Raw genomic sequence first — 27,737 nt, 5'->3', positions numbered from 1 at the left:
CAACGTATAAAAAAAGGCCCACCAGAGAAAACTACTTTAAATTCAGTAATCTTCGTCGTGTATGCAAGAATTTGAGTAACTTGTGCTACAAAAATTACGTCTCCAACATGGAACTGAAGGTGTTGTCTGACCCGCATGAGTTTTGGAAATTCGTCAAGAATAAAAAAAGGAACAATTGCGATATACCCTCCTCAATATATTGGAATAATAAGTCGGCCAACACTGGTGTTGAGACCTGCGACCTATTTGCGTCTTTTTTCGAAAGTGTCTATTCCTCAAATATGCAACGTGATAACACTGCGTCTGTCTGCAACCCTAACGCTATGTTTAATGCCTTGAGTGAATTTGAAGTTAGCCAAGATCTAGTTTTTAAGCTTCTAACAAATTTAAACCCAAGAAAAGGCGCTGGCCCAGATGGCCTGCCGAACATATTCCTTGCAAACTGCGCAATCGGTCTCTGTGAGCCACTAACGGATATTTTTAGCACCTCGCTGGAATCAGGTACCTTCCCATCTGTCTGGAAGCTCTCGTTTGTCAGCCCCATTCATAAGGACGGTCCCAGATCTGATGCTGCCAACTACAGACCAATCTGCATACAATCAGCGCTAGCTAAACTGTTTGAAAAACTCATTGTGCCTCAACTTACGTGGCACTTTACTGATATCATCTCGAATAGACAACATGGCTTTGTGGGCGGAAGATCCACTGCGTCCAACCTATTTACTTACACCAACTATTTAATCGATGCCTTGAACGATAACGCCAAAGTACATTCCATTTACACGGACTTTAGCAAAGCCTTTGACAGAGTCAACCACGAGATATTGGTAATGAAACTAAGTAGTTATGGCATCCAAGGCAGGGCACTAAGTTGGATTCAATCGTATCTGATTGACAGGAAGCTCCAAGTCAGAATAGATGGGCACCTTTCGACGAAATACGATGTCAAATCAGGTGTTCCGCAAGGATCACACCTGGGTCCCATACTTTTCAACATCTTTATTAATGACATTGGAAACAATCTTCACTCAGACTACCTGTTGTACGCTGATGATCTAAAAATCTACAGAAGAATCAATCGTTACGAGGACATGAATCTACTACAGCAAGATATCAACACATTGGCTGATTGGTGTACCAAGAACAAGCTTGATTTAAATATCAAAAAGTGTGCTGTGGTCTCGTATTCAAGGTCACACACCCGTGAAGCCGCAATGTATACGTTAAATGATGATGACATCCATGAAACCGAGGATATCAAGGACCTAGGCATCATTGTGGATAGCAAGCTATCTTTTAGTAAACACATAGATAAGATCACGCTTCAAGCCAATAAAGTTCTGGGTTTCATAACAAGGACCAGCAAAGATTTCACCAATCCGCACACGCTGATATCTCTCTTCAACACTCTCGTACGACCGATCCTGGAATACGGATCTGTCATATGGTCTCCATATACAGATTACCAGATCAAACGCATCGAGTCAGTCCAAAGGAAGTTCTGCAGGACTTTAGCCCACCGGTATAAGCCTCAAGGCTGCACCTCAACTGATGACATCTACATTCATTACGGAATCGAGGAACTGCAAAGACGTCGACAGGTGACAGACTTAGTTTTCTTTTACAAAGTACTCAATGGCCTGATAGATGCTCCAGACGCAGCAGCCTGCTTTGAATTTGCGCCGGCTAACCTACATCTGAGGCGTCGTCGCCTATTAAAAACTGTCAAGTCAAGCAAAAATTACGTAATTGGTGGCCCACATAATCGTATTGCGAATCTAGTCAATACACTCAATAATGACGTGGAATTCTATGGCGGATCCATTGGTGCATTTGTTGCAGCTGTTAAACGGCACCTAACATAATTTGTTTGCTCAATTTATTAACATATTAGTCTTACTGTTATCTCAAACTAATAAATACCCCCTCTATATTATTATATTATTATAAATTATTCCCTTTTTTGAATAAATTAAATCTATGTAGTATATTGCCGTTTGGCGTTTGTATAATTAAATAAATAAATAAATAAATAAATAAATAAATAAATAAATAAATAAATAAAAAATATTCCAGTTGTTTATAATATTGTTGAAGTACTATTAAAAGACCTTAGTCTTACTATTATATGTACTATTTATATAAAGAAATAGAAATATGCCGTGCGAGTTTAAAAGACTTCAACTTCCGATCCGTCTTTCATTCGCCATTATCTTAAACAAATCAGAAGGCCAATTCTTGGAAGTTTGTGGCCTGAATCTGGAAAATCCATGTTTTTCCCATGGTCAATTTATATGTGGCATGTTCACGGGTCGGAACCATCTGCTTTGTTTGTTCTTGCGCCTGATAATAAAACAAAACATGTCGTGTAACACAAGTTCCTTAACTGAAGAGTGCAATCTATGCACCAAAATACATGGGCAATAAATAATCATTAAAATACTTGATTTTATTTTATATTTCCTAATAAAAATTGATCTTAATAAAATTCAAAATCTGCTTATCTATTGCCTCTAAGGTGAAACAAAGTTCGAGGGTCAGATAGTTCCAAAATAAAGCTCCTTTATAATAAGCAATTCCGAAGATATCTCATTAAAACTAAAAATAGTCTTTTGTCAAAAGTGGTGGGTAATCTGATATACTCTATTCGCAAATTGCTTGATACCTCATTAATTGAAAACAAAAAGATATTTTACATTTTTTTAGTAGAAATCACAACAAACAACACAAAATACAGTTAATAACGTACTTATGTGTGTTATGTTATGTTATGTTTGTACTTGTTTTCCTTATCTATCTCGAAGGATTTGTTGCAAAAGGGGCACACATTATCTTTACAAGGTGGATTTTCTGTATAACATTTTTCATCTGAACGGGGTAGAAGCAAACTTTTTTCCGACTCCCTTGATTAACTTTCTCTAGCCTGGTTTGGCCTTTGTACTTTTTTCAGTTTTTGTGCCTCTTCTACGCGTGGTATTGTGATGTCGTTAATGCTGTTTCTTCTGATTGTCTACGTCTGGGCCTGGTAGTCTGGTTCACCTGAGGCGGTGGTGAGATCTCCCATGGCCTAATGAAATTTGCCATAGCTGCACTACTTGTGCTCGCAACTCGCTCTTCTGAAATGTTTTCTTCATTTCATTGCGTATCTTTCAACTGACTTTCGCGATTTTGGGATATAAATTGACTTTCTTGGAAAACGTTTGTATCAAATTCTTCTTCTTAATTGGCGCTATAACCGCTTACGCGATTTTGGCCGAGTTTAACAAAGCGCGCCAGTCGTTTCTTTCTCGTGCTAACCGGCGCCAATTGGACACACCAAGTGAAGCCAAGTCCTTCTCCACCTGATCTTTCTAACGCAGAGGAGGCCGCCCTCTTCCTCTGCTACCACCAGCTGGTACCGCATCGAATACTTTCAAAGCCGGAGCGTTTTTATCCATTCGGACGACATGACCCAGCCAGCGTAGCCGCTGAATCTTTATTCGCTGCGCTATTTCTATGTCGTCGTAAAGCTCATACAGCTCATTGTTCCATCGTTTGCTATATACGCCGCTGCCAACATGCAAAGGTCCAAAAATCTTACGCAGAATCTTTCTCTCAAACACTCCAAGCGTCGCTTCATCGTATGTTGTCATCGTCCATGCTTCTGCGCCATACGTTAGGACGGGCATGATGAGAGCCTTGTAGAGTGTTAGTTTTGTTCGTCGAGAGAGGACTTTACTGCTCAGTTGCCTACTTAGTCCAAAGTAGCACTTGTTGGCAAGAGAGATTCTGCGTTGGATTTCAAGGCTGACATTGTTATCGGTGTTAATGCTGGTTCCTAAATACACGAAGTCCTTTACAACCTCAAAATTATAACTGTCAACAGTGACGTGGGTGCCGATACGCGAGTGCGCCGACTGTTTGTTTGAAGACAGGAGGTACTTCGTTTTGTCCTCGTTCACAACCAGACCCATTCGCTTTGCCTCTTTATCTAGTTTGGAGAAGGCAGAACTAACAGCGCGGTTGTTAAGGCCGATAACGTCAATATCATCGGCATACGCCAACAATTGTACGCTCTTACAAAATATTGCGCCTGAGCGATTAAGTTCTGCGGCTCGTACGATGTTCTCCATTATCAGGTTAAAGAAGTCACACGACAGCGAGTCACCCTGTCTGAAACCTCGTTTGGTATCAGACGGCTCGGAGAGGTTCTTCCCAATTCTGACGGCGCTGCTGGTATTCAGCAACGTCATCTTACATAGCCGTATTAGTTTTGCGGGGATACCAAATTCAGACATAGCGGCATACAGGTAACTCCTTTCTGTACTGTCGAATGCAACTTTGAAGTCGACGAAAAGATAATGTGTGTCGATTCTCCTTTCATGGGTCTTTTCCAAGATTTGGCGTATTGTGAATATTTGGTCGATGGTAGACTTTCCAGGTCTGAAGCCACACTGATAAGGTCCAATCAGTTGGTTGACGGTGGGCTTCAGCCTTTCACACAATACGTTCGCTAGAACCTTATAGGCGATATTTAGAAGACTAATCCCGCGGTAATTGGCACAAATTGTAGGATCGCCCTTCTTATGGATTGGGCAGAGCACACTTAAATTCCAATCGGCAGGCATGCTTTCATCCGACCATATTTTGCATAGAAACTGATGCATGCACCTTACCAGCTCCTCGCCGCCATGTTTGAATAGCTCAGCCGGCAGTCCGTCGACGCCCACGGCTTTGTTGTTCTTTAGCCGCGTTATCGCTATTCTAACTTCGTCACGATCGGGTAGCGGAACGACAATTCCGTCGTCACCGATTGGGGTATCGGGATCTTCACAATCTCGGTGACATGCGCAGCTGTCACTGTTTAATAGGTTGGAGAAGTGTTCCCTCCATAATTTAAGATTGCTCTGTACGTCAGTCACCAGATCGCCGTCTTTGTTCTTACAGGAAAACGCCCCGGTCTTAAAACCTTCTGTAAGCCTCCGAACTTTCTGGTAGAATTTTCGGGCGTTGTTCCTATTGGCCAGCATCTCAAGCTCCTCGCACTCACGTATTTCGGCCTCTGGTTTCTTCTTTCAGATAATACGTATCTCTTCTTTTTTAGCTCTCTGTAGCAATCCCACATGGCTCGCGTTGCGCCCGATCGCAGCGTGGCCCTATAGGCGGCATCCTTTCTTTCTGCGGCAGCATGACATTCCTCGTCGTACCAACTGTTTTTTCGGGCTCGCCGGAATCCAGTTTCTTTTTCGGCGGCGGTACGTACAGAACGAGAAATGTTGCTCCATTGTTTGTGCATGCCGGTTTGTTGGGCAGTAGTACTCTCTGAGAGCAGGAGTGAGAGTCGAGTGGCGAATCTTCTGGCTGTCTGTTGTGATTGCAGCTTTTCAATGTCGAACATTCTTTGCGTAGGTAGATGTACGTTTTTTGCTGCACAGAGGCGTGTGCGCAGTTTGGCTGCAACAAGGTAGTGATCCGAGTCGATGTTGGGTCCTCGGATCGTACGTACATCTAATACACTAGAAGCGTGTCTTCCATCTATAACAATATGATCGATCTGGTTTCGTGTTTTTCGATCAGGAGACAGCCAGGTGGCTTGGTGAGTCTTCTTATGCTGGAATTTGGTGCTGCAGACTACCATGTTTCGGGCCCCGGCGAAGTCGATCAGCCTATGTCCGTTACCGGATGTTTCGTTGTGCAGGCTGAATTTTCCGACTATGGGACCAAAAATTCCCTCCTTGCCCACCCTGGCGTTAAAGTCGCCAAGCACGATTTTTATGTCGGGCTTCGATGCGGATTGTTGCGAGACGCTCGTCCACCGGAGTGAACGACAGTACTTGGCGACGAAGTCTCTCTCCCACAACAAATCCAACACCGAATTTGCGCTCCTTTACATGACAACTGTAGTAAACGTCACAAGGCCTTACTCTTTTCTTGCCTTGTCCGGTCCATCGCATCTCTTGAATGGCAGTGATGTCAGCCTTTACTTGTATCAAATACAATAGATAAATAGTGCATTTGAACCCATTTACTGTTATCTGAGCCGTTTGGACTTTTAGGTAAGCTTTGGAAAAAAGTTCTATGACATCGAATTGTGCCTGTCCTCTGCCTTTTTCTCGCATACACTGCCCAGAGAACGTTAATATATAGAGAAGTCTCACGAGCTACGAATAGTGTGAATTGTCGAAAATGAAGTGAAATCGCGAACACTTTTTCACCTCGCTCAACTCGACAGCGGGGAAGTTCTTAACAGAGCTGATTACAGTGAATTATGTGCAAGTACATTTAGAGCGGGGGCTGTATGGAGTTGAGTGTGCAAAATATGAGGACCGCATTCTATAAATAGTTTTGAACTCAGAAAAGCTTGCAGATTATGATTCTGGATGTTGCCGGGAGATTTGATGGTCCATTTTTTTTTTTGCCCCACCCCCTTAGTATTCAAGTAAATGGACTGAACAAGTGAAACCATTTCAATGATTGTTTTAGTGATAAAATTCAATTATTTCTTATGATTAAAGATACTTTTAGTTAGTCAATAAAAAAAAGTAAAAATAAAAACACATATTTTTGATAAAAAATGATTGAATAGGAAAAAGAACATTTTAACATAAGTCATACAAACAAATACAAATAATTAATCTTTTTTATTTTGGCAGTTATTATTAATATATGTGCACAACGAAATGCAATTTAGTTGTAACTTTTTGCAAGAACAAGCCTTTGTTTGACAATTAGATCTACATTTGCAGGGTTGAATTAACAATTCCGGTAATGGTCGCTTCGTCAATTGTCGTGGATACAGTTTACCATCTTTTTTTCATAGCTTAATAAGGTGTAATCAATAGGCTGTAGTACTGTTTGGTCAGAATTTATCCATATATAATATATGTTTGTGCTGAAGCTCTTAACAAATGTAAATGTAGAGCATCTGATGTGCAAATTACTTTTAATAAATTTAAGCCGAATCCGATATTTTGACAAATTAATTTATAGCGAAGTCCACATCAGTTAATGTTTTTTTTTCAGAAAAGATAGATGCAAATGGTTTCTAATTCCGTTAACTGTTCGACTGTTAGGTATGGATTTCCTAAATGCCTTAGACCATTTTGCACAAAATCCAACGATGCAGCTTTCAAGCTTTTTTTTTTTTGAGCCCAATCTGGTAGTCGAATCGCAACCAATTGACGTTAGAACTTCTTTATCGAAGTTTTTTAATGCTTTGTAATTAATGCAATGACCAAATTTATTCATCACTTTGATTATATTTTTCGATCGAGTCAAATGATGAATAGATTGAGCTAAAGCAATATGCTTTGGAGTTGGTTTCTCAGTAATCGTGAAGTATATATCATGAAACACATAACGCTCGTCGATTGTAATTTTCACTTAACTTTTTATTTTTAGCACTGAACAAAGCTTGCATAAAAATTTGCCAATTATTCGGTAAATGATTTTTCTTTAAAAATTGCTCAATTAAAATTTCATCACATAAAAACCCATTTGGTATTACTTCAGTACTTAATATTTCTTTACGAAGTTGTTTTGCCACTTAAACAATGGAGTTTGTTGCAGTTATGGTACGAATATGTTCAATGACTTCATCCAGTGGTATGTTGCCCATAAACACTATAGATGATTTCGATCAATCATTTGGATATGAAAATAAAACGTTTTCACCATACTTATCTATTAGTAGTGATTTAATATCACGATTTTCTACAACTGCATCTTCTATGTCAGTGAGTTCAGCTGGTCGCTTAGCTAATGATGACACTTCAAAAGAGTGAGTTGTAAATTTATGTTTTATTTCATTAATCAGCTTCTCAAATGTCTGTCACGATAACAGTGTTTATGATACTTTACTTCCATTGCAAATAAATCGGCTGGATGTTCGCAAGTGTCAATTTGTGTAAAAACATCATCTTGTCTTTTTTGGGTAGTATTTAGGATTTGTTCCGCTGCTGACATTTCGGAGCACAAATAAAGTGTTTTGTTTTTATTTCTTGTTTGTTTACCACAGATTAAACATTTTAGATCTCGATGTCTTATCTTCTCTTCGCTAATGTAACTTGCCATACAAGTTCGATGCCAAGTACATTTGTAATCAGTAAAGTCTGCATTATTTTGTAATTTTCTCACTAATGTCATCTTTTCTCCGATCTGCTGCTCTCTGAATATTTATAAATGATTGTGATTTTGGATTCATCACTAAATTACCCGTTTCATCACAAAACAAACACGAAATTTCGTATAGTTTTCGTTTCTTTATATTTATCACTTCTAAAGACATTGTCCATGTGTTTATTTAAACAAAAAACTAATAAAGCACTGAATTATAAGAAAACTTAACTAAAATAATTATGTGATTACGAAAAAATAAACCGTCATGCGCCACGAAATATTTTCCACTGACTAATACGAGTGCTATGACGCAATAACGCTTGGACAAGGTGAAGGGCGGGGGAGAGGGAAGGGACCATCACAGCTGCCGGCAACATGTTTATTGTTTTTGTGTAGGGTCTCAGGTAAAAGAATTTCAGCATTGTTGTCGGTCCTCACATCCTGCATACTCAATGTCCTTTAGCGCCTGCACTAATTGGCTCTGCTCAGTTTTTGGTTTCTGTAGGAAATCAAATTGACGAATGCCGACGGCATTTTGCAAGGCATTTGCTTGTGCATTTCTATGTTCCCTTGATAAACGAAAATTTATTCAATTTATATTTTCAAACAAATACAACCAAATAAAGATTTAAAATCCAACATTTAAGATTAAAGTTGTTGCTTTAATTATAAAAGAAGAATTTAAACAATATACATTATAAAACGACCTCACATATTGTTGTGTGCGTTTTAGTAAATTTGATCAAAATGTGAGCATACATACACACAGCATATATGTACATATGTGCATATGTATATAAATTCACAAATTTACATTTGCATATGCCATTTTCCTGTGTGCCTGGTAATAAAGCGTTTTCTATAGAGGATTTTGATTCAGTTGAAGGGATTCAACAAAGTTTTACAGACACCACCAGACAGACAGACATAACATATGTATGTATATAATTTTGGATGATTTGGAAAAATTCAAATATGAACAAAAGTATTGGCACAGCAAGATACTTTCACTTTAACATTACTTTTTGTCCACTTATGAAGTGATTTTTAATCGCAAAAAAACGGGCTAGACAGAAGAACATATTACCAATCATATTTCCTTCAACTCATTTTATTATCTTTTATATTTAATTAACACTAATTATAATATTAAAAAAAGTACTCATTATAACGAAACAAAATTATTGGCACACTTCATTAAAATATAAAAAAATAATAACAATATAGTAAAATATAAACAAATTAATATTTTGTAGCCAAGCCCTTTTGCTGGATGACTGCTTCCAGCCATCTTGGCATCGATGAAACCAATTTTTGGGTGGTTTCTGCCCCAATATTCTGCCATTCCTCCACCAGTGCCACCTTCAACTCTGCTTTTGTTAAAATAGCACGCTTCTTAACGCGCCTATCTAGCTCTTCCCACAATTGTTCGATTTTGTATGGATCAGGCGACTGAGGCGGATGCGGCAATGTATGTTTGATGTGGTGCGCAAGCCACATACGCACATTATGAGCAGTATGCTTCGGGTCATTGTCGTGTTGAAATGAAAATGAACCGGGCAATTTCAGATTTTCGGCACTTTTTTTGACGTTTCTCTTCAGGATTTCTATATAATATTTTTTATCCATAATGCCGTCAATGAATTCCAGCTCACCAACACCTGCAGCGGACATGCAGCCCCACACAATTACTCCTCCACCACTATGTTTTACAGTCGCAGCAAGGTTCTGTTTTTGCAGTTCGGTGTTAGGCTTTCTCCACACAGTTTGGCGGCCTTCAGATTGAAAGATATTGAATTTGCTTTCATCCGAGAAGAGTACATTGTCCCAAAAGTCACTTGGCTTGCTTAAGTACTCCTTCGCATTGGCTAAACGCTTCTTTTGGTTCACTTTAGAAAAGAGAGGTTTGCGCCTAGCCACGCGCGAATTGTAGTTCTCCTCATGCAATACCCTCCGGACCGTTATTGGATGAATATCCTTTCCCAACTCTTCCTTAACTTCTGCTGCGATTTGTGTGGAGGATATTCTTGGGTTTTTTTTACCTTGACTATTTGGCACCGTTTGCGCTCATTTAAAGCCTTAGGCCTGCCCGTACGTTTCACGCTTTTCAAAGATGAAGCGGTCTTGAAACGTTGAACAATGCTTCGTATGGTGTAGCGACTTCTGTCCATCATTTCACCAATCTCAGCGTATGATTTGTCCTGATTATACAAATATAATATAATATTATTTTGCGCTGAGATTCGGTGGTTTCACTTTTTTTGCTGCTCATTTTACAAAAATTTAAGCAAAGTTTCCTGTAATTGAAGGCACTATGCTGTTCGTAGTTTGAATTTTGACAAAAACTCAATTGCTTGTGTGAACATAACGGGACTTTTGAAAGAAAGTTGCTAGATCAATAAAATTTAGACGAAAAAGCCCGATAAAACTTAAGTGTGCCAATAATTTTGTTTCGTTATAAAGCGTTTTTCAATAGGTGCGCTTCAACTTATTTCCGATAGGGAGGGCGAACGACGCAATATTTTTTATTTTTCGCTTGTCATTTGTAAACTTCATTAGTATACATTTCATTATGGAACGCTACACACTTGAGCAACGCGTTAAAGTTATTCAGGCTTATTATGAAAACGGGCGTTCAAATCAAAATGCATATCGCGCACTTCATCTTCAGTGAGGACGCACATTTTCACCTCAGTGGATTCGTCAATAAGCAGAATTTCCGCATTTGGGCGAAAGATAATCCAAGAGAGATTGCCGAAAAATCAATGTACCCACAAAGAGTGACTGTTTGGTGCGGTTTACATGCCGGCGGCGTAATTGGCCCATATTTTTTCGTTGACGAGAACGATCGCCACGTTACTGTGAATGGAAATCGATACCGCGACATGATAAACGATTATTTTTGGCCGCAATTGAATGGTATGGACTTAGACGACATGTGGTTTCAACAGGACGGGGCCACAAGCCACACAGCACACGCTACAATTGATTTGTTGAAGAGTAAGTTCGATGAGCGCATTATTTTCAGAAATGGACCGGTCGAATGGCCGCCGCGCTCGTGTGATTTGACGCCTGTAGACTATTTTCTTTGGGGTTATGTGAAGTCATTGGTCTACAGTAACAAGCCGGCGACGATTTGTGAGCTCAGAGCCAATATTGAACGCGAAATTGCTGGAATTTCGGCTGATTTATGCAAAAGAGTGGTCGAAAATTGGGTTCAACGGTTGGACTTCGTAAAACGTGCACGCGGTGGTCATGCAAAAGAAATCGAATTTCATACTTAAATGTATATGTTCAAACTCGATAATAAAAAAAAAAATTAGTTAAAAAAGTCAAACCGTTTGTGTTTTATTCAAAAAAAAAGTTCAAGCGCTCTTACTGAAAAACGCTTTAATAAGTACTTTTTTTAATATTATAATTAGTGTTAATTAAATATAAAAGATAATAAAATGAGTTGAAGGAAATATGATTGGTAATATGTTCTTCTGTCTAGCCCGTTTTTTTGCGATTAAAAATCACTTCATAAGTGGACAAAAAGTAATGTTAAAGTGAAAGTATCTTGCTGTGCCAATACTTTTGTTCATCATTGTAGGTCATATTAAAAAGCTACCTAACATTCTTTGCTTCTAATCAGCAACAAATTCTTATCGACTGCTGCTAAATTTACATAATTCAGCCCCTTACTGTTAAATTTTGGTGAAAAATGTGTCTGTGGGGAAAAAGTCTTCGCGAGACGGGTACCCCTCGAAATTCCATACGCTCCTGTCTTGAGACTTCTCTATACATTAACGTTCTCTGCACCGCCTTATATCTTTATTGTATTAGGTCTTAAAAGGGTGCAGCAGTAAAATAATTACGTCATTTTCGCGAGCCTTATGCAGCTCTTCAATATTTCTCATTTGACTGTAGTGACCATCAAAAATGAGCAGAATTGGGTTATCGTTTGACGGATTTGTGCACCGCAAAAAAATGGTCAAACCATATGGAAACTATTGGGATTTGTATACATCCAGATATGTAACAAGCAACCAAGCTCTACCATCCCATTCCTTCAAAACGGAAAATTCGAGCGAATATTACTATGAGTGAGTCTCAAAAACTTAGCCTCCATTTCTTTTAAATGCCTTACCAGCTCCATTTCTACATCTCGGATAAATACTGGTATTCGTCTTAATGGAGTGGCTAATATACAATAGCATCACGGCGGCCGCCGTAGCCGAATGGGTTGGTGCGCGACTACCATTCGGAATTCACAGAGCGAACGTCGGTTGGAATCTCGGTGAGAACACCAAAAGTAAGAAAAACATATATCCTCGGCAGGCAGTGGCAAACCTCCGAGTGTATTTCTGCCATGAAAAAGCTCCTCGTGAAAATATATATATATAATTGGTGCGTATACCTTTTTTGGGTCTTTGGCCGAGCTCCTCCTCGTATTTGTGGTGTGCGTCTTGATGTTGTTCCACAATGGAGGGACCTACAGTTTCAAGCCGACTCCGAGCATCAATTGCTTTATCACTACAGGAAGAGCGTCGCAACCTTGCTAATGGAGCACCAAAAATTTTGGTCGTCAAAAGTACTCCAATTTTTCTCTTCACTTACGAATTTCGCCTTTCTTCGGCATGCCTGTGGGTATAATTTGATTTGTCACTTACTTTTTGTTTTAATAGCCCGAGTGCTCGCACTAGAGTGTTTATTATTGTTCTTTATATACACCTTTCATGACGTGACGTGCTCATTCTCCTTGCAAATGACTTCCACTTTTCCATTTCGTCTAGGTTCTGTTTAAGTTCCTTACTTAGGGCCATTGCGATGCGACATGGTTTCTGTATAACCGTATATATAGTGTAACATTCTTATAAAATGCATTTTTACGCACGCTTCTCCGGATAACAATGGCATGTGATCATGCTCCACGATTTCGGGCTTCAATCGATGATTTTCTTTCTTGTGTTTGCAGTCCATCTGTATTTGCCCTATTGATGAAATCGTATTTCCGAACGCTTTGAAACGAATCGATAATCTCTTGACAATCAATTTGCGGTTAGTTATAATTTCTTTCATATTTTTCTTTCCTATCGTTGCTCCCGTATTCTATATTTATCGTTGCTCCCGTATCCATCTGGCGTTCTTTAGCTTTGTATTTCTATCTCTTCAAAGTCCCATTGATGAGGATTTTTAACTTGAAACAATTTTTATTGCTCTTTATTTCAAAAACGAATTCGTCACTGCTTCTGCGGTTGCTACTACTGTTTTCTTCTTTTTCTTGAATTTTGTTCACTCCCTTTCGCGTCTGTTTCCGTGTTCTACAGTAATTTTCAAAAAAAAATTTTTTTATTAGTATTTTCATTGCAATTAGTATAACATTAGATATACATATATACTAACGAGCAATTTTTGTGGAGTTTTGTAAAAAAAAAAAAATAATTTATGTTAATCCTCAGCAAAATACAATGCATGCTTTTAACTGATTTTTTTTTTATGTATTAGTTTAAATCTAGAGGTTTTTAACGTTTGAGCCTTCGTTTCCATTTTGTATTATCGTTAAGAATCAAGGCTTCATTGTTTACATGCTTGCTTAGTCGCTCTGCGTGCGACTTTGTAAATTTCTTTATGATTGCCGTAACTCAATCAATATTGAGGTCACCTTCTAGATCTTGCGTCCTAATATACCATGGAGCACAAACTGCATGCTTAAGTGCCTTAGTTTGAAATCTTTGTATTTGCAATGTGTTACTATAGCTGGTGCATCCCCATAGCTGAATCTCATAGGTCCAGATAGATTTGAGAACTTGTTTGTAAAGCAGTATCTTATTGTGTGCAGATAAAGCTAATTGATTACCCATTAGCCAACGCATATTTTGGAATTTTAGGTCCAGTTCTTCTCTTTTCTTTTTCACGTCCGCACTCCACCTAAGTCTCGTGTCGAGCGTCATACCTAGATACTTTGCTGAATTAGAGTATGGTACTTGAATGCTGTTTATGTATATTGGCAGGTAGTTGGTCTTTTTGTTTGTAAAGTTGATGTGTACAGACTTTGTTTCATTCAGTTTAATGTGCCATTTATCTGTCCAATTGTATATTTTATTAATAGCAAGCTGCAGTTGTGTAGTAGACTCTATTTCTGTCTCTCCGACAGTTAGTATTGCACTGTCATCAGCAAACGTTGCTGTAAAGCAATTTTTGCTATTCGGCAGGTCGTGAGTAAAAAGTAGATAAAGTAGGGGACCAAGCACACTTCCTTGCGGCACACCAGTTTTTATCTCTTTCAGTTCAGAGAACTCATCTTCGTATCTGACGCGAAAATAACGCTCGGACAGGTAGGTTTTTAAGATATTAAAACATTTTTTTGGCAGTACATTCTTTATTTTAACCAGCAGACCAGCATGACATACATACTTAATCGAAAGCTTTAGAGACATCGAGAAATACAGCAGAACAGACGTTTTTTTCTTCAAATGTGTTCTCGATGATACGAGTAAATCTGTGAATTTGGTCAATAGTTGAGTGGAGCGCGCGGAATCCAAATTGGTGTGTTGGTATTATTTGTTTATTTTCTATGATATTGCTCAGGCGCTTTATCAAAAAATTTTCCAACAGTTTTGATAAAATGGGCAACAGTGATATTGGTCGATATGATGCTACATCGTTTGGAGGCTTTCTTGCTTTAAGAATCATGATGACATCAACTATTTTCCAATAGATTGGAAAGTATTCCAGCTTAAAACAAGCATTCATTATGTTTGTTAGTTTTGTAATGATGTTTCGTGGAACTTGTTTGAGGACCTCGGCAGTTATTAAGTCAAACCCTGGAGATTTCTTCGACTTTAACTTTTGTATCTCCGCGCACATCTCATCTTTAGTTATGAGTACTATATCGCCATAATTATCATTGGCTATGCCATCATTATTTAGTATTGCGGATGTGCCCCTATTGGGTGTAAAGATTTTTGTTAGATAATCTGAAAATATGTTCGCTTTTTCTGTGTTTGTTTTCGCCCATCAATACTTTGATTGGTGGATTACACAGGCCGACAAAATTTAACCAACATTCAGACCCAGAAACCAGACTATATATTTCCGAAGGTTTATGAATCCTGCGCTGAATCCAAATCTGGCCGCAGAATTGCTCTATCAGCTCTGGTTTTCGAGATATCCTAACCTAAAAGTGAAATGAAAATTTCAAAATGCGATATCTCAGCGAAAAAAAATGATATTTGAGCACTCAACACCATTTAAAAAAAAGAAGGCTTGTATTTAAAGATGCCATCCTTTAATTTTGGTGAAAGAAAACATCTGCAAGGCTACATAACCTCAAATATGGGCAAAAACGTTTTTTTTTTGCACTTTTAGGTTAGGATATCTCGAAAACCACAGCTGATAGAGCAATTCTGAGGCCAGATTTCGATTCATCGCATCAAAATCCTTCGAAAATATATAACCCGGTTTCTGGGTCTGAGATGCTGTCGGCCTGTGTTATGGTTAGCTGGCTGTTTATACTTTTTAGTGCATTTCTATAGTGAGTAGTTTGTGTCTCTTTTATTATTTAATTGCTGTGCCTAGTTTGTAAATGATTGATTTTTATATTCTTTAATTTTATGGCTGAGATCTGTCGCTGCTTTGTTCAAAGCTGCTTTATCAACAGTTGATATTGTTTGATGCCACCTACGCCGCATTTTTCGCTTCTTTAGCACCATTTCTTTTATATCTTTTGTGAATTTGTGGCCAGCGGAAATTTTCATTAACACGTTGGCTGCCAAAGCCTTTTTAGAATTTTGATCGTTCAGTAGCAGTATCATTTAACAATTTTGGTCACCTGAGGCCAACAACTTATTTATGTTCTTTTTTGTTTCTTAGTGCCTAAAAATAAATTTTGTCTACTCGCGGCTTTATTTTGGTCGCTAATTTTGCAGTTATAATGGTTTATTTGTGTCGCACATTTTCGTGCGACATGGCCTGGGAGATCATAAAACATGTTGTGGGGCCATGTCGCAAGAAAATGTTCGACAGTAATTTTTTGTAGTTTTTGAGTTGTATTTGATATTTTTGGTTTATTTTTCTTAGTTTTCCACCAGGAAGCGAAGGCAACGAGCTTTTGAAAAACCTCTTGCTGTTATTGATTACAACAAAGCCAAATTAGGTGTTGATATATCCGATCAAATGACCGCCTACGCCACCACTCTCAGAAGAGGTGTTCAGTAGTACCGCAAAGTGGTTTTTGAACTGTTACTAGGAATGTCTGTCGTAAATGCCTTTATAATATATAAAAAGGCTACAAACAAACAAATTTCCATAACCAAGTTCCGGCAGGAGACTTCAAATGCTTTGTTGGACTTCATGTCTCCAGAACCCATAACAAAAGGAAAACATTTTATAGAAAAAAGAAAGGACGACAACGGAAAAACAATAAGGCGTGCTTGTGTATTATGCTATGCCATGTCAAAAAAATCTGCTGATAGAGTAACAGCCAGAAAGAGCTTAAAAAGGACCACCACCTACTGCCCAATGAACCGCAACTATGTGTAGAATGTTTTCCTAAATATTCCCACCAGAAAAATTAATTTTTACACTGATCTCCATTAAAAAATTGAATTTTTAATTTTGAGTTTATTGTTTTTCTACTGATTTCCATTTGAATTTACATACATATATATTTTTTTATTTGTTTTGTTCATAAGTGAATTAATTTTTAAAATAATTAATAAAAAGACAAATTTTAATTTACAACTTTTTTATTATCCAAAAAAATACCATTAAAAATACACAACGGCCATGGGAAATACACCAAACTGTTCACCACATGCCAGAGAATCCAAATTCTATGTAAAATTCCATATTAAAATGTACAAAAATGTGTGACGTGGCCTCAGGGTAACATTTACGTGTCGCATGAAATTGTGCGACGTGGGCTCAGGGTAACATTTAGGTGTCGCACGCAAATGTGCGACGTGGCCTCACGGTAACATTTAGGTGTCGCATGAAAACGTGCGACGTGGCAGCCAACGTGTTAAAGGTGTACTCTGCTTGGTCGAGTGTTGTATTTCTCTCGTCAGTTTTAAAACTTCGTATCTAGCTTTGTTGTTGAGTCGTATCTAGCCTTGTTGTTGAGAGTTAGATAGATTGGCGAGTGATCTGAATTCATGTCTAGCCTATTTTCAATATTAAAATATGCACTGGAGACTTTTCTGATGATGAAGAAATCGATAAGGTCCGGATTTTTTTGTGGATCAGATGGCCAATACGTTGGCATCCATGAAGATGCAGTGCTACTACAGTGCAATTTTCAAAATGATTTGGAAGACCGCATTTTTCTCAGACTTTTCCAAACGCTGGGCATTTTTTTTTATCCTTTCATGCAACGATCCACAGTAACTGCAGTCAGCGTCTTCATCTCTTTTTGTTGACATACGTTTGCTTGATTTCTTTTTGTGCCGTATTTCGTACACTTCATTCTGTGAATCAACTGCCTCGCTTCTACTTCCTAATGTAATTTCCTTGTTCTAGTGTATCAGGTCAGTCCATAAGTTCGTGCGTATTTTACCCATAATTTCATTTTTGTACGATTTTTGCATGCAAAAAATTATTCGCGGAATATAACGGAACTATTTATATTTTCTTTGATATATTGAGTGTAAGGACTGCGCAAAAGTGGTTTTCGAAATTCCGAATTGGCAACTGCGACATCCTCCGCGCGCTGGTCGTCCTGAAGTCTTTAGCTCCGACGCGTTGCTCGATATTTGACAGTCGATATGATAGCTCAGAGGTTAAATTCATCGCATGGAACAGTTCACAGGCACCTGGTTCAGTTGGGAAAGGTTTTAAAGCTGGCAAAATGGGTTCCGCATAGACTTTCCGTCGCCAACGTCGCTGCTGCAACGGCTTGAAAATGAAAGTTTTTTAAACCGTATCGTTACTGATGATGAAAACTGGGGCTTTTACAATAATCCTGTTCACAAACGCCAATGTTTAGATAGAGATAAAACACCAGAACCGACCCCTAGAGATGGAATTCACCCCTAGAAGATTCTCCTGTCTATTTGGTGGGATATGGCCGGTATTGTTTATTATGAACTTCTGGAACCAAACCAGGGGAAAACTGCTGATTATTATTCCCATCAGCTATGAAACCTGCATGAGACACTCAACAAGAATTGACCGTCTCTATTGAATAGACGCAAAGTTTTGTTTCACCACGACAACGCAAGACCTCATACCGCATGGCAAACATTAGTCAAGCTGAACGAGCTCGGATGGGAGCTTATGCCGCATCCACCACACTCTCCGGATATTGGACCTTGTGATTATCACCTTTTCCGTGGACTTCAATCCCATATGAGTAACAAGAACTACTCCTCAAAAGAAGCTATAAAAAGGGATATCTAAATATATTTTGGCTCCAAGGACAAACAATTTTTTGAGCAGGGAATTAAAAATTTTCCTAAACGTTGCGTTAATAAATACTTTAATCAATTTTTTTATTAATTTTAAAACCAGCTTTAAAAAACACACGAACTTATGGACTAACCTGATAATTTCGCCATTTGCCCACAGCAATTTATGCGAATAAATGATTTTATCCAGCGTTAGATCCTTCTCAAGTTCACCAAAGCCGCAATGTTTTACCAAGCCGCGCAACAGATTAATATTTTCTTCGCAGTGATTTAATCCACTCGCCGTCACATATATTTCCCATTGTTTTTTTTAAGAACTTAAAGTTTGCCACTGAGTCACCTTCGCTGATTTCTAGCACGCTGGGTAACGGAACGCTTGGTACTTTCCATCTTTTCTTCTTCAGTGTACCAGTTCCAGAAGTTTAACCTGCATTCACTTGCTATTTTAACTCTAATACCTGCATTTTCAGCAACTCAACTTGCTTTTTAACGACTTCTTTTTCTTTTTTAAAAATCACTTTTAATTAATTATTCTTCTGATGTCTTTCTGATATGTAACATCATCTTGGTATCTGAAACATGCTCGCAAAAGTTCAGATCTTATGGATCTTGTACATATTGCATACTTGCTAATATGTTTTGCTATGTTGCTACAGTAAGCAATAATAGAGCGAAAGGCATCATAATGCACAAAAACATAGTACATGATTGGGCTTAATACGGTTCACTTCGTATAAGTCTATCTGTTGCGCCGCCGTTAAAAATATACCGCCGCCTTTTATCCGCTTCGACGTAGCAGAGCACTGCCGTTCTTCTGCTACCATCATATATTCTCCTTCGTTCTACCTATTTATATTCCTCTTCGCTGTCAAAACTGTTATGCCTTCTCACAATTCATTTCTGTAACGGTTCTAAAGCGTTTTTCAATAGGCGCGCTTCAACTTATTTCCGATAGGGGAGCGAACGACGCAATATTTTTTATTTTTCGCTTGTCATTTGTAAACTTCATTAGTATACATTTCATTATGGAACGCTACACACTTGAGCAACGCGTTAAAGTTATTCAGGCTTATTATGAAAACGGGCGTTCAAATCAAAATGCATATCACGCACTTCATCTTCAGTGAGGACGCACATTTTCACCTCAGTGGATTCGTCAATAAGCAGAATTTCCGCATTTGGGCGAAAGATAATCCAAGAGAGATTGCCGAAAAACCAATGTACCCACAAAGAGTGACTGTTTGGTGCGGTTTACATGCCGGCGGCGTAATTGGCCCATATTTTTTCGTTGACGAGAACGATCGCCACGTTACTGTGAATGGAAATCGATACCGCGACATGATAAACGATTATTTTTGGCCGCAATTGAATGGTATGGACTTAGACGACATGTGGTTTCAACAGGACGGGGCCACAAGCCACACAGCACACGCTACAATTGATTTGTTGAAGAGTAAGTTCGATGAGCGCATTATTTCCAGAAATGGACCGGTCGAATGGCCGCCGCGCTCGTGTGATTTGACGCCTGTAGACTATTTTCTTTGGGGTTATGTGAAGTCATTGGTCTACAGTAACAAGCCGGCGACGATTTGTGATCTCAGAGCCAATATTGAACGCGAAATTGCTGGAATTTCGGCTGATTTATGCAAAAGAGTGGTCGAAAATTGGGTTCAACGATTGGACTTCGTAAAACGTGCACGCGGTGGTCATGCAAAAGAAATCGAATTTCATACTTAAATGTATATGTTCAAACTCGATAATAAAAAAAAATTAGTTAAAAAGTCAAACCGTTTATGTTTTATTCAAAAAAAAAGTTCAAGCGCTCTTACTGAAAAGCGCTTTATTAATTCAATTGTCAGTTGTGAGTAAATAGAAGCAAAATTCCACGGACATTTTTCATTTTTTCTTAAGAGGTTAGGGGTAGTCAATTCCCGAAAAAATGTTGTTTTTCAATAATTTTTTTTTTTGCTAGTCAGTTGCTTTATTTTACAAAAATAAAAACATAGCATTAATACATCAAGTTTCGACTTGACTTTAGCAAAATTAAAAAACAAAAATTAATAATTGTAAAAGTTATCGCTGTTTATGTGGAGCCCGTTTCTCCAGAAGTCTCTTGCTGTGATCATCACAAGTCCTTGGAGATTCATCTAAAATCAATCGGACAAGAGAAATTAGTTTTATAAATAGATAGTCTTGTGCCTGATAGAAGCTTTTTTTTAATTAATAATATGGCGACCGTAGGAAATATTTTTCAGATTTTCGAAAAAAAAACCGACAATTAATTGTTAAAAAAAAATCAAAATAATGAAAAAAAAATCCTTCGATCAGGCACGAATTTGTTATGTTTTTCAAAAGTAGTATAAATTTTATTGAAATCTACCAAGCGGTTTTTAAGTTACAGTAATACCCAATTCAAAAAACATATATATATATAATTGGTGCGTACACCCTTTTTGGGTGTTTGGCCGAGCTCCTCCTCCTATTTGTGGTGTGCGTCTTGATGTAAATGGACAAATGGAGGTACCTACTGTTTCAAGCAGAGGTTTGCCATTGCCTGCCGAGGGGCGACCGCTATTAGAAAAATGTTTTTCTTAATTTTGGTATTTCACCGAGATTCGAACCGACGATCTCTATGTGAGATCGCTACGGCGGCAGCCTATTTAAAAAAACATAGTTTTGAGAAAAACGCATTTAAAGTTTTGCTATCGATTTGTGTAGAGTTATACGAATTATTTAATTACTTACACTGTGTCATCTATTCTTGGGCCATATAATAGTTCTCCAAAATATCGTTTTGCTGTTGGCTACTTAGCATTCTACCTTCTCGAGAGTTATCGTTAGTGCGCTTATCTGCCACTTTCATGCGTGCGGCATCCATTTGTTCAGCATACCGATGATAATTAGGACCACAATTAAGTCCCAGTGTATTCATTATAACAATGAATTTATACCTTCATTGAATATACAAGTAGCTATGTATGCAGCAATTTGTACGATAGTATAGCTAGTATTTACTAGTAGAATTCGAGAAGTCGGTTACTTGCAGCTGCTGCTAGCTACTTACTCTCGAACGCTCCGGAACGACCTTTGCTAATTGTTGAATAACTCGAAAAGTATTTATTTGATTCACTTCAAATTTTCACACAATATTTTAAAAATGCCTATTATACTTTAAGAAAATGAAAAAAAAAAAAATCAATTCTTTGAAAATTCTGACTACCCCTAACCCCTTAAGTAAGAGACCATATTGGATTCCAACTATTGATCGGGTGTTAAGTTAAACACAAAGGAAAGATTTATATTGTTAACTTATGAATTGTAAAGCAGAGAGGCTTGCTGCGGGCGAGATACCCGTTACCAATACTGGCGTAGATTTCTTCGTAGTTGGCAGGAGGCAAGAGAAGCGTTGAGGTGTGGTTTTTACTTGATTGGCCATCATAGCACTCCACATCGAGAAAGCACATTCATTTCAGATGCATTTCTGCTGGTGTTAAAGCAGTTTGTGTCTCGTCGTGGTGTACGTAGGCGTATTTGGTCAGACAACGGCAACAATTTTCGCGGGGCCAACTGTATACTGACAAACGAAATAGAGCGAATGGTGCCAGGTGAACTGGAGCGTCGACATCCTGAAATAAAGTGGCACTTAATTTCACCGGCCTCGCCTCATGGGCGGTGTTTGGGAACGCATGGTGGTACGTTCGATTAAATCTATTTGAAGGGATGTCCTTCCAAAAACAAACGTTAAGATGTGTTTAGTGCTTCTTTGGCTGATGTAGAGTATGTCTTGAATTCCCGCCCATGGACCTACGTGCCAATAAATTATCCAGAAATGGAAGTACTGACGCCAAACCATTTTCTTCCGGGTGTTAGTGGGATACGGGCGGGGCAGATTTGAGTAAGATTTTTCCAATATCCAGACAAATTTTGGACCAGTTTTGGAAGCGGTGTGTGCGTGAGTATTTACCATATTTAACCAGGCGAGCTAAGTGCTTCCATCAGACCCCATCGCTGTGGACCATGTGGTTATAATGGCAGATGATATTTTGAGGAGAAATACCTGGCCGAAAAGCCTACTCATCGAGGTTCATCCTTCCAAAGGAAAGACTGCTATTGTTGTTGTTCTAGCAGTAACTTTGCCCTGTAGTGTAATCACCGGTCGTCTTCGTCTAGCTCATCTAACGGTAGGCCCAGGAAACTAGCTGTCTCGACAGGTTGGGTCCAGAGGGAGAGTGGTGTTAGATGAGTCGGTTTTAGAGGTCATGTGAAAAGGTGGTTAGTGTCGTGCGGGGAGCCTTCACATGCCGGACATATGCTTGGTATGTCGATTCTGGATAAGTAGGAGTTTAACCTGTACAGTATCCAGAACGTAATTGTGCCAGTGTTACACGTGTCTCACGGGGAAGCCGGAGCTCTTCATCTGCTATAGGTGGTGGTTGAACTCCGATTACGGCATTCACTGGACGGGAGCTTAAGAAGGTGGTGACGGTCTCCCGGTGAATGTCGTTTATTGACTGTCTAAATACTGTCTGGTCCAGTAGATTTCTGTCAGTTTTGTCCTTGATCTTGTCGGCGTAGTGTAGCTCGTCCTGACGTGCCTGGGAGGCGGTTCTGGCGCAAGCAGGTGTCTGCAAGGGTGAAACTTACGGTAGCAGCCTAGCAGGAACTGCTTGCTGAGCATTTTATTGTGCTTCATTACTCGGAGCATTTGTGCCTGATTGTGAAGGTGTTGAATAGGAAACATCAGGAGGCAACCGGTCGCTGTCCGAATGGCAGTATTTTGGCATGTCTGTAGCTTTATCCGTTGCGTGTCACTAGTTTTAGGCGACCACACAGGCGCAGCATAGTTTAGAACCGGCCGACCTATTGCCTTAAATGTCGATAGCAACAGTTCTTTGTCTTTGCCCCAAGTGCTGCCGGCAAGCGATTTGAGAACCTTGTTGCTATTTTGGACTTTAGTGGCAATTGCGGTTGTGTGCGCAGAGAAGAAGAGCAAACTGTCAAAGGTTACACCCAAAATTTTGGAATTGTGAAAAGTCGGAAATGGTTTGTCATCGACTTTTACCTGGAGTTGCAGTTTGACCTCCTTTGTCCAGGTGGTAAAGAGGGTCGCCGTGGACTTGGTGGGGGAAAGTTGGAGATTCCTCGCAGTGAAAAAGCGAGAAATGTCGGTGAGGTAGTGGTTCATTTTGGAACACAGGCCATCGATGTCATTGCCCGACGCCATTAGCGTACAGTCGTCAGCGTATGAGACCAGGGAGACTCCCTCTGGTGGTTGGGGGAGCCCCGAGATGTAGAAGTTGAACAGCACGGGGTGAAAGAACACCACCCTGTGGAACACCTTGTTTAATATTCCTCTGCTTTGATATTTGGTCTCGAAAAATCACTGACGAGTGACGACCGCTCAGATAGTTTGTGGACCACCTCTTCAGCCCTGGCGGAAGTGTCGACTGATAAATATCATCTAGTAGCGTGGAATGGCTGACTGTATCGAAAGCTTTCTTCAGGTCCAACGCTACTAGGACAGTCCTCTCGCAGGGGCGCTTTTGGTTAAGCATGTGGTTTATCTGGGCGTTTATGGCGGTGAGTGCAGTGGTGGTGCTGTGCACTCGTCGGAAACCATGCTGGTGTGAGGCTGGGGTCAGGTGTTTCGTAAAGAGTGGAAATCAAAGGGCTTCAAAAGTCTTCACTACTGGGGAAAGGACAGTTATCGGAGGATAGGACTCCCCTTGGTTGGCGGGTTTCCCAGGTTCCAGTAGTGGGACCACTCTCCGTAATTTCCACTTATCAGGAATGGTGAGAGTGGCCATAGATAGATTTAAGACCTTGGTGAGGTATTCTACTCCCAATGAACCCAGATGTTTCAGGATCAGCACGTTTAGTCCGTCAGGACCAATGGCTTTTGATGGTTTCGTGTGGTGGATGCTACCGTAAAAGGTGATATCCACCCTGTCGTTGTACTTCGTCTGGTTCGACAGTGACCTTACGGTGCACCAGAGGTTGGTCACACCAGAGGTGAAGTTGCAGGACTTCAGATGCTCTTCCCGTTTGGTCCACTTATATTGGGTTACCAGGTGCGGGATCTCAGAATTGAGATCCTTTAGCCGAGGCTCTCCGGGATCGGCATGGCGTAGGAGATCACACTCGTTCGCCAAAACAGCTGCGTAACCTGGGAAATTGGGACGCATGTCCCGGATCCTTTCAGCGAGTATGAAGCGAACCGCGGTGGCTGTGATCACCTTGCGGAATGCGCGTTCGGCTGCACGCACACCGGTGGGAATAAGGAGCGCGGCGAAGATGTCTTCAGTAAAATCCGCGAATCTGGTACAATCAGCTTTGTTGAAGTTGATGTATTACCGGTGATTCGCGGAAACAAAGTCGGCAGGTTTCTCGTTCGAGATGATAATGGGCAAGTCGTCTGATGCAAGCGATAGCATAGGTCGCCAGGTTATGCTATTTATCAGACCTGCGCTAGCAATTGTGATGCCAGGCGAGCTGCTGCAATTGCCCACTACCCTAGTGGGGGCGTCATCGTTTACACTGCTGAATGTCCCTTCGATCATTTAGCAGGCTTGAATGCCAAAGATCGTGATGCGCATTAAAGTCACCTACTACCAAACGGTTTTCGTCCCTGATGAGCGCACCAATATCAGGGTGATATCCTGCCGGGCAGCAGGTGACAGGGGGTATGTATATGTTATAAATTTCGAGCTCGGCATCGCCTGACCGGACAGCTATCACTTGACATTCGAAGGTGCTGTCCCTGCGGTCGATCACTTCATCAATGAGACGGTACTGCACGTTGTAGCCGTCCCTGGTGATCAGAGAGGAGCTAGCGTGCAGTTTTGTCTCTTCGACCGCAGCTATCTTGATACCATGTCGGCACATGAAGTCGACTATCTCGTAAATCTTACTCGTAAGTCCGTTCCAGTTAATTAAACTGATGTTGACGGGCGGTCTCGTCACAACGTAGTCGCATGTCCCCTCACGGGTGGTGCGCAGGCCGGAATATCTCGGAAAGTGACACCAGCCATTACAAGAATTGGACTGGACTGTTGTCAGGTTCCGAAGAACTGGTTTGACAAACGGAACAGACTGGGCGGAGGACCAAGAGCTGCTGGTTTGTCCCCGCACTGGGATAAGAGCAGGAGGGAAGGGGATGGGCTAAGTCGGGGGAGTTATGTTGCTGTGGTGGTGCCGGCTTATCAGGGGGAGTAGTAGCCGTTCAGGCATCAGACGCCTGTTGGCAAGAGCAACACGTGGCCACATACCGTGTAGACCACTCCCTTTGAGTTTTAAGGCCTGAACAGATCTTAAGGTGGCTCCACCCGTTGCACTTATTGCACCTAAACGAAGTGGAGTTCGGGTGGAGCCGTTTATGGCATACACAGCAATGGAATACCTCTGGCCCAGGATTCAATACCAGCCTTGAGGAGAAGTATTTGGAGCAAGATTGCTGCGTGGAATTGCTCCTGTGACGTAAGGGGTAGGGTGATGTATTGTTCACTAGACAGGGCTAGTTTACTATGGCGGTAGCCCTTGGTCGGTAAAAGCCCGAGTCATTCCAGTAACGCAGAACCGGCACACAATTCATTTCTGTAACGGTTCAATTAATTCAATTGTCAATTGTGAGCAAATAGTAGCAAAATTCTATGTCCATATTTCATTTGTTTCTTAAAAGAGCATATTGGACTCTGACCAGTGATCGGGTGTTAAGTCAAACACAAGTGTTAGATTTAAATTGTTAACTAATGAATTATAAAGAATTTCTAATCGAAATCTGAATAAAATGACAGATTTTAGTGAATTTCCTACACCACTCAAAGTCTCATTTCAATGTACATACATATGATAAAAATTTTGGATGTGTTTTGTTTTATTACTGCATTCGATTGCATTTTTTTATAACTTTATAGCAGCGGCCTTCGTGGATGCAACGATCGCCAGTGGGGTTTAGCTCTTCTGCCAGAGGTACGGGAAGAGGGGGTTCTGTAGATCGAGGTCGAATGCGTGGTAAATCGAATTATCATCAAATGTACCAACGGCCAACCGCTTTGTTTGGGGAGGACGATTTACGTTCAGTTCCAATAAAGGTAATTTCATTAAAATAACAGTAGGTCTGTTCATGTAAAAATTATCCAGTAACTTAATTTCCGAAAATTCGTTCTGAAAGCGAAAAATATCGAAAAACTACATGAACGCAAAACCAGTAACTATTTGCAAGTTTTACGAATAGCTGACTAAATTGTTGGCGGGGAAAATTAAAAATTTTTCTCAGTTGAGCTACCTCGTATTAAATACATAATTTTATTTTATCCACAATAATTTGTTCCATTTCATCATTGCTGTCAGATGAAGAGCATTTCAGTAGCAATTGTATTGTTGTGGAAGTAACAACTCTCTTCATATTGACCTTGCTTCCGTCTATGCATGTATATATATACATACGTTGCAAAATTAGTTAATAACCAAAAATTAAAGGATACAACACAAAAATAACCTTCAATGCTTTCGATTTGTATTTCGGAATTTGCAGCAACGGTGACTGGAACCTGTGGTTCAGAAGTAGAAACCTCTATATCATTGACCGATTCCTATTTAATGTATGACTTCAAATAAACTTTACAAATTTTATCTAAAATATACTTCCTGTAGAATGTATCTCTTTATCAGATCTTTTATTTAAATTTATCCGTGTTTTTTTTTACTTTGCGATCAGCTGTTTTTCTCACTAGCTAATTGTTACAATTAAAAATTTATCCAGTAAAAACTAGCAACTTCCCCTCAAAATGAAAAGTAATTTTTCTCTCTCATTTTCCCTACTTCGCAAGTTTTTTGGATACATAAGCGCCAAAACTTGATAATTTTTAATAATTACTACAAATTATTTGCCTCATGAACAGACCTAATGAAATCTTGCATTCAACTTGTTAAGATACCGAAATTGAATTATTTTTATATTCCCTTACGTTAGGCTGACCGTGGCTGGCCGGAACGGAATGGAGCCGCAGATTTATTAAATACTAGTGGTGCTAACATTGGTGGAATTGGTTTAAGCTCAGACTGGAACGGAACTCCTACATCAAGTCCCCGAAAAGAGTTCTCTAATCACCCCCGCAATATGGAAAATTGGCGTAGGAATCGCAGCGACGACGTTTCAAGTGATGCATCGACAAGTGGCCTTGGCAATGCTGAGGGTTGGCGTGGTAGTAGCACCACTAGTGGTAGTTTCACAGGATCACATCGATGGGGTAT

At 39.8% G+C, this 27,737-nt stretch overlaps 1 protein-coding gene across 8 annotated transcripts in view; it reads left to right on the top strand.

Annotated features, from left to right (window-relative positions):
* Positions 1 to 27,737, top strand: part of LOC129249783 (GIGYF family protein Gyf) — a 258,790-nt gene that overhangs the window by 83,869 nt on the left and 147,184 nt on the right. For all 8 annotated transcript variants that reach the window (XR_008582720.1, XR_008582724.1, XR_008582719.1 and 5 more), the window contains 2 exons: positions 26,399 to 26,575; positions 27,457 to 27,733. Coding sequence is in view for 1 of the 8 variants with exons in the window: in XM_054889415.1 (XP_054745390.1) it covers positions 26,399 to 26,575; positions 27,457 to 27,733 (454 nt within the window). In the remaining 7 variants the exon portion in view is untranslated. The remainder of the gene's footprint in view (positions 1 to 26,398; positions 26,576 to 27,456; positions 27,734 to 27,737) is intronic.

This window comes from Anastrepha obliqua, chromosome 6 (assembly GCF_027943255.1).
Source record: "Anastrepha obliqua isolate idAnaObli1 chromosome 6, idAnaObli1_1.0, whole genome shotgun sequence".
NCBI classification, from domain to species: Eukaryota; Metazoa; Arthropoda; class Insecta; order Diptera; family Tephritidae; genus Anastrepha; species Anastrepha obliqua.
The sequence above is the reverse complement of the archived record's forward strand: the minus strand, read 5'-3'. Positions and strand labels throughout refer to the sequence as shown.